This window comes from Podarcis raffonei, chromosome 8 (assembly GCF_027172205.1).
Source record: "Podarcis raffonei isolate rPodRaf1 chromosome 8, rPodRaf1.pri, whole genome shotgun sequence".
Lineage (NCBI taxonomy): Eukaryota > Metazoa > Chordata > Lepidosauria > Squamata > Lacertidae > Podarcis > Podarcis raffonei.
In genome coordinates this window covers 59,219,730-59,227,675 of record NC_070609.1, presented here as the reverse complement: position 1 = coordinate 59,227,675, position 7,946 = coordinate 59,219,730, and the positions used below count along the sequence as shown (strand labels likewise).

The window sequence follows — 7,946 nt, the reverse complement described above, 5'->3', positions numbered from 1 at the left end:
GAGCGTTCGAAAGGGGCGCGGCAAGCGTGTCGCAACGTTCCCGGCAGGCTTTGAAGGTGTCGCGTCGTTCCATGCGCGCGCGGGAAAGCAAAGGAGGATCGTAGCAGTGGAGGCGTAGGCTGAGTTTAGCGGGCCGGGAATGGAGCGCGAAGTGATCCAGTGTTTGGCTTCCAAGCTGGGCGTCACTGCGCCCGGAGTTATCAGGTGAATTGGGGGCAGGGGGTTTTATTTTATTTCATTCATTCATTCATTCATTGAATTTTTGTATTTGTTTATTTAAAGGCCTTTGGTATTTTATTATCTGTGGCCTCCTTGAAGTTAGAGGGATGTTTTAATCCTGCCTTAAAAATAACTTTTAGATTTTTCTTTGTTCTCCCCCCCCACCCCTTTTATGCCGGTTCTAATGTATGTGTTCGTTTACGTATTGTCGTTTTGAGTTACGGGGAGGAGGTGGCAGGGAGCGACCAATAAATTAACAATGATGGTTTATTTCTATCCCATCCTTCAAAGGGAGGCAAACAGACACACCGTTATTTAAAAGCAAAGAGAAAAGTTAAGTCCTCTGGGTCCTTTCCCAAATGTTCAGACCTGTATAAACCAGCTGCATTCAAATTGGCACAACACAAAAATATTAATTTCATAATAACCTAAAAGTTTCCCTAAACGCTACAAGGGCCCAGTTGCTGGATCGGACTGAAGGCTCTAGCCTTGTGCACGCTGTACTTTTAAAGCATATCCAAAGTGCTTGCTTTCCCTCAAAGGATTCTGGGTATTGTAGTTCCTTAAAGGCTGCTGGGAATTGCAGCTTCATGAGGTGTTAGCTACAGTGCCCTGGACCCTTTCCAGGAAAGCATGTGGTTTGAAAGTGCTTTAAAGGTATAGGATATATGCAAGTTCTGTTTGGCTGTCCTGGCTGTGAAAATGGAATTAACCGTCTCTTCTCTTGACTGTACCACAGAAAAGCTGAAGAGTATCTGCGCCTGTCTCAAGTGAAATGTGCCACCTTGCTGGCTCAGATGACTGCCACAAGCAAAGCTGTGATCTGCCTGGACTTGGCTGCTGCCTTCACAAAGAACCCCGTGGACAAAGTAATAAATGGTTATACAACCACCTCCACCTCCCCAAGTGCTTTTTTCTTAAGCCATCTCTTTTGACTGCACATGGCAACTAGAAACCTTTGCTTCAAATGCAGGATTGGACAGATCTAGGGAAGGGCTGTGTAGTTCAGTGGCTAGAGCATCCAGAAGGGCCCAGGTTCAAGCCCCAGCATCTTCAAATAGAATGCCTCTTATCTGAAACATTGGGAAGCCACTGCCAGTCATTGTACACAATACTCACCTTAGATGAGGTGCATTGGAGATCATAAAAATGGCAGTGAACTGTGCTTGTAGCCTCCTGGTTCTGTTCTTCCCTTCACAGCACCAGTCCCTAAAGAATATCTTTTTCAGGAAGAAGGGAATTAAGATAAGCCAGTGTCGACCATAGTGGGCCTTCAGGGGCCTGGGGGCAGCAGCCTTTGCCTTCCAGCACCCCAGGCGCTGGCACTCTGCATGCCTGCAGGTTTAGATGGGTTTTAACAGGATATCGGACAAATTGGTAGGAAACAGATCCGTCAATGGCTATTGGACGAGATAGTGAGTAGAATGGATCTTGGTGCACTGCAACTTCCATCAGCCTGAGCTGACATAGTCAATTAAGAACATAAGAATAGCCTGCCGGATCACCTACTCCAGCATCCTCTCATAGTGGCCAACCAGGTGCCTGTGGAAAGCCTGAAAGCAGAACTCAAGCAAAACAGCACTCCCCCTTCCTGTGGTTTCCAGAAACTGGCATTCAGAAGCATTGCTGCCTCTGACTGTGGAGACAGATCATAGCCTTCGTGGCTAGTAGCCATTGACAGTCGCCTTCTCCATGATACCTGTTGCTGAAGCACAAGCTGTTAGAGGGGGTGCCCTCACATCTTACTTGGGGGCTTCTCATGAGCATCTGGTTGGCTGCTTTGAGTAACTGGGCTGGACTAGGTGGATCTTTTTTGCTCTCATCCAGCTGGGCTCTTATGTTCTTACTGCTTTGGACAGTTAAGCCCCTTGTTATTCTAGCTTTAAGGTGTACCAGATGCTTGGATGCTATATGACACAGGGTGGCTCTGTGTTGAACCCACCTGCACGATGAAATCTGTACACGCGGCATTCTCACTCTTAACACTAGAATTGCCCATCTACATTGCAAGTCTGATGCACCAATGTCAGACTTGCGATCAAGTTAGCTGTGGGAAGGATCCCAGGCTTGTAACAAGAGCAGAAAACTCAACAGAAGTTAGTTTCTTGTGTGACACACTACACACATCTATGCAAGACCACCTTCCGTTAAGCTAGTCGCACAGAAGAGATCCTTATTTACCCCCGGGCGACTAGGTAAGAGGCTGTTACTTGCAAGGAGAAATTTTCTCATGGTTTTCTGTGCTTTTCTACTCTCTCAAGGCTTATTTAGTGAAACTTTCTGGCATGAACAAGACTACTTACCAGAGCTGCTTGAGGTCCTTTGAGAGCCTCCTGGGTGTGAACTCCAGCCTTGGCATCCGAGATCTGGCTGTTCAGTTTTGCTGCCTGGAGGCAGTGAATATGGCCTCAAAAATATTGCAAAGGTAGGGAATTTTTAAGGAGATCCTGCAGCACAAGCTTTTACCCTTGCTTTTAGGAAATGTCAGCGGGGCAGGCAACAAAACATTCTGGTTTGTAGTACAGGCAACTCCCAGTTTACTACACTGGGGTTACTTTCCAAGGCACCACATATTTACGTGAAATCACGTATATCTGAAACACCATTGAAAAGCCTGCAAGTCCCTTTTTGTGACACTTCCGGGTTTGGCACAATGTGTTTGTGTGCAGTCACGCACATATCAGATGTGCCTAAAACAATTGCTGCCTATATTCCTGTTCAGAGTTCTAGCCGGAGAGGATACTCTGTATGGATGGTGCTGTTTGGCTGCATCAATTTGCTTTCTGAGAGCTTCACTCCCTTCTAGACAACCTCTGTTAGTGTCGTGACAAAACGGCTGCGGTTTCAGAAAGTGGCTTTGCTCTTTCAGGTATGAATCCAGCCTGCCAGAAGCTCAGAAGATGGATCTCGATTTGTCCAAGTCCTTATTCACCACCGCAGCATTGTTTACTGCTTGCAGGTAAAGTTTGGCCAGGTTCCATTTTGTATTTGGGGTGGGGTTGGTACTAAGAAGTTCTCCTTATGTTCATTCTGCTCAGGTGATGGGCAGGTGGGGATAGCAACTAGGATTCTGCACCAGGAAGAAATGCAGAGATTGTTTAGGGCAGAAGTTAGTAGCCTTTTTGCCCCAGAGGGCCACATGCAGCAGGGAGTAGACACTCAAGGGCCACATGCTCATGGCTGGGGCCTGAGCTGATGGTAAATGGACCCATTCATAGAAGCTTAAGATTGCAGAATTGGAAGGGCTCCAACGGTCACCTAGTCCACCCCCCGCAACACAGGATTTCTCTCTTTCACACTCTCTCTCTCACACACACACACACACATTCCCCATCAATATCATGCTGTCCGCAGCCTGCCCAGCAGCTCACAAACAGAGAGGAGTGCAGTTCAATTGAGAAGACAGTACACAAGGATTGCCTACCTAGGATTGTCCTTTCCATCATAATTTCACTGCAAGGAACTCCAGATGTAGATGAACTACAGCACCCATTGTACCTGGCCATGGGTCATGCTTGCTGGGGCTGATGGGAGTTGTAGTTCAGCAGGATCTTTAGGGCACCATTTTTGGCCACCCCTGCATTTTCTAGATGTCAGGCTTCCTGCAGGCAACTCTTACTTGCTACAGGCAAATGACTGTTTACAATCAGAGCGAAGAGTATGGTGAAATATTCGGTTGGGTGATCCTTTTGAAAATCAGCCTGCCTCTTCTTGCAGGTGTTTGAAACTTAAAGTGGATAAGAACAAAATGGTAGCTGCGTCTGGGGTGAAGAAAACCATATTTGACCGTCTCCATGGCCAGCTAGAGAAGATAAGCCAGCAAATGGGCCGTACGTATTTCTTATTCATCCCTTGTAGCCTCAGTCCTCTCTCCAGCATGTGCAGGTGATAAATTTTACCCATGATCTGAAACAGAGGTGGCAAGCCTGTGAAGCTGCTGAATGCCACCTCCCATCATCCCTGAAAATTGGCTGGATGATGGTAACGACTTCCCACCCTGGTCTAGAAGTCCAGATTTCACATAAACCACACTGAGGAGGTTGTTCTCTCTTCTTCCAAAGGTGAAAGTGTTCCATTGGCCACGGAGGCCTCCAAACCTCAGGAGACCTTGCTGGAAGGCCTTGGCAAGAATGCTGGTAGGTGAAACTTGACTCGCTCGCCTACTGCTTCTGCAGAACAGGGTCCTTTGTTGGAAACTTGGGAGCCAGGCTCTAAGAGCAGCTTCAGTGATAGGAAAGTGTTCTCAGCTGTGTTGGATGAACCAGTTTGGGGCGTCCAAGTCAAAGAGTCATCTTGCTCTTTTTATAGTGATATTTAGAGCAATGTTTTGTTGTTTTTATTAGTCGCTTTCTAAACAACCAATGTGCGGTAAAGATAGTTAAAAACACAAAAACAGCCAATACATTTAAAACCAAACTAAGACCATACAGAGTAGTCCTTGCGGCAGTGACCTTTTCGTCCAGCTGGGAAGGTTTTTCAGAACTAAAACGTCTTCGGTTGTTTCTGGAAAGTACAGAGTGTATCTCCCCAGGAAAGGCTATTCCAGACAACAGGGGCAGCCACACTAAAAGCCCTGCTCCGAGTTACTGTTTGAGCAGGGTTCTGAGATCTTTGGAACTTGCAGGATAAACTCTCCCACAGACCGTAGCAATCTACTATGGGTTAAGATAACCTAGTCCTAAGTTGTAAAGGGCCTTATTATGTTAGTACCAAGACCTTCAACTTGGCAATGTATCAATAGGCATAAAATTGTAATACCCCGATTTTGGCGACATTCCACGACATACCATATTTTATATATTTATAGATAGACCCTGTTATCTTCTGGTCTGTGTAAAGGCCACAGGAGCTGGTGTGTGCATCCATGTGCTGTAGGTGAGGAACAGGCACCACTGGCTAGATTCTTAGCTCCACGCAGACACACATGTGGAACAGCTTTGATAGGTGTGGTTAGCCACCCATCTGTCATGCTGGCATGGTGCTTTGCGAGCATCTGTGATCAGCAGTGCCTGCAAACCATGCAGGAACTACTTTGTTACCTGTTACACAACTGATGCCAGGTACAGGACAGGTGGACGTGGCTTGGCCAAAAAAAAAGGCCCATGGACCAAATAGAGAATTTAATTAGGTTTCAGGGCTGGGGGTTCCCCCATCCCCACGGCTTTTCTAAGCCAACCATCTCCTGCAAGACCTTTGCCCACCCTCACAGTTCATGCTGAGCCCCTGCCTCTGAGTTAATGTCTGCAGCAGGAAACAGGTTCCTCCAGTGATGGACGTGTTTTGCTTTCAAGTCAGACATAACTGTGTTTCTTAAGCAATTGTGCAAAGCCACATTCCAGGCCTGGAAGATTGGGTCCACGTTTTGTCTAAGGCAACCAGATGTGGGAACCTGGCAAAAGCTAAACTAGTCATGATTCGGGCAGTGCCTGGATGGGCTCCATTTTGAATTCTGAAACAGCAGGCAGGATATAAATAAGAGTAAAATAAAAAGGGAAGACAAGGACACACTAGTCATCTTGATTCTCCACAAACATTAGAAATGGGAATTAATCAAGAGAACTCTCTGCCACATCTATTGCTCTCTTTATTTCCAGTGTTGTGCCATTGCTTATCTAGCTAAAGCATTTGCTATCTATCCACAAGAGGGAGGTGTCTGCAAGCTCAAAGGAGCCCCAAGGTTTGCAGACATATAGCAGAAGTGGTGGTAATACTTGTCCTCCATGTTAAATAAGATTGACTGGCCTCCGTGCTGTGGAGCCCTCATCCAACGGAGATTCATCAAGCATTTTCCCTTCTGAATTTCCAGCATCTATTGAAAGCCTTTATTCATGCCAGCAGGCCTATGCAGCTGTCTGAAAGGTCCCTTGAGCAACCAGACCTTTTAATGATTGTTTTGCATTTCTTTTATTACTATTTTAATGTGGTTGCACACTGCCCCGATGCTTTGCAAGAAGGCAGGACTATAAATACTTTCATATGTAAATATATCTTTGGGTGGGGGGAGAACTTGATGACTGAGAGGGTGGAGCAAGTCCTTAGCCAGCTAGAAGTATACTTGATTTGGGTTCTTCCAGACTACTTGTTGTACGAGCATCTTCTCCAGTCTTGTCTCTCTTTTCCACCCCACGACAGCAAATGAAACGGAAGCAGAGGCCCCTCGCAAGCGTCCGAAAATTGAAACGGAGGCAAAAGAAGAGTATGAAGAATGGAAGAGGAGAATTTTGGAAAGTGCGGCTAAATCACAAAGGGACAGTGTTTGACCTGAGCAGGCAGCTCTTCTGGGATTTTTAGAATCAGTGGTATTTTTAGGCCAGCAACCTTAGTGATGATTTTTCTTGGGCACTGGTTTGAGCGCGCACACTTCCCAGCTGGGTGCCGTAGCGCAAAACATGGATTGTGGGAATTGGCCTCTGCTTCCTCCCCTGGAGGCTTCTGGGATGAGTGCAGAAAGCCCACCCTACTGATTGGTTCTCCTTGGTCAGGAGGGCTACACTACTGAAATGGCCCTCAAAATGTGTGGGCTCTTTATTTTGCTGTTAAGGGCCTGTGTGAACTCCGCGTTACATTGTTCAAGGAAGCTTGGGACTGTTTTTTACAGTAAGAAGGAGCTTCTGTGCCGCAGCTCAGATTTTTGGAGGTGGAGGGAACCTTGCGTGTTACAACAAATTCTGGATTTGGCAATCCAGGCATCTCAGCCATAACCATGCTTGCTCAGGCGTAAACCATTATTTGCAATGGAAGTTGCTTCCCCGGAAGACACTTCAAATCAGGGTGCAAAGATTTGGTATCTGAATATGCCTGCTGCCAACTCATTCCCACTTCCAAAATCTTTTTAGACAACACAATTTTTAACTTCACATTTTTACTCTGTCTCTCAGGTTTATTTTTATTGTGGCTTTGTGTAAGACATCACTCCCTTGCAGCAACATCAATAAATACTTTTATTTCTATATTTTTTCTTCTTCTCCTTTTTAGTCTTGTTTTACAAATGACAGAGATCAATATATAAATCAGAGTTAGTGTTGTTTCCCTATCTTACTGCCAGTCAACCGCATTCCAAATTATCATACGCATGCAGAACTCGTCATTGATGAATCCCCTACGTGGAAGTTTAAAATATGCGTGTCTGAGGCTGCTGAAGGAAGTGTAAAAAAAGAAAACCCGCCCTACTGAGAATAGCCAGTTGGTAGTGTAGTGGTTTAGCATGTTGAATGACAGTTTCTCCACTTTGCAAACAGGCCCCAAAAGGTTGATCTCTAATATATCCTGCCTTCCCCACAAAGTGAGACTGCACCTCCCTCCTTAGGTGTCTTGTAATAAGTCGATAATAACTGATGTTATGGATCACAGCAAACATTTGTGTGGATCACCACAAGCAATTGGGGCTTAAACAGGTGTGTCATCAGGATGTAATTTGTAATTACTGATTTGTGGTAGGTCTATCTGCAAGAATTTCCAACTAAGTAAACATAAAGAAAAAGAATTAATTTGCTGTGGTAGCTGGTTGGTTTTTTTCAACTGCTCATCTTGTCCTCACCAAAAGAGAAGTGTTACTTGGTTGCCTTTTGAGTGTCTGCTGGCTGATTTTAAGAATTTGGAGATCAGCTTCTTGATCTGCAGGAACTTTGATGAACATTCACACTTGTCTGTGTAAGTTGTCCCACTGTGAGGCTCGTGTGATGCTTAAGGTAAGTGGTGCTGCCCTCATAGCCACTGTTTTTACACCT

At 45.7% G+C, this 7,946-nt stretch overlaps 1 protein-coding gene across 1 annotated transcript; it reads left to right on the top strand.

Annotated features, from left to right (window-relative positions):
- The first annotated feature begins 119 nt into the window (after positions 1-119).
- On the top strand, positions 120-7,169 carry ORC6 (origin recognition complex subunit 6). Its single transcript, XM_053400248.1, has 7 exons — positions 120-204; positions 959-1,088; positions 2,481-2,644; positions 3,089-3,178; positions 3,937-4,049; positions 4,281-4,355; positions 6,352-7,169. The coding sequence occupies exons 1-7, from the start codon at positions 140-142 to the stop codon at positions 6,477-6,479; spliced, it is 765 nt and encodes a 254-aa protein (XP_053256223.1). The 5' UTR covers positions 120-139; the 3' UTR covers positions 6,480-7,169.
- The last annotated feature ends 777 nt before the right edge of the window (positions 7,170-7,946 follow it).

Coding starts and splice junctions, on each gene's coding strand:
- ORC6 (XM_053400248.1), top strand. CDS start 140: ATGGAGCGCGAAGTGATCCAGTGTTTGGCTTCCAAGCTGGGCGTCACT. Junction 205..958: donor ACTGCGCCCGGAGTTATCAG/GTGAATTGGGGG, acceptor ACTGTACCACAG/AAAAGCTGAAGAGTATCTGC. Junction 1,089..2,480: donor CAAAGAACCCCGTGGACAAA/GTAATAAATGGT, acceptor TACTCTCTCAAG/GCTTATTTAGTGAAACTTTC.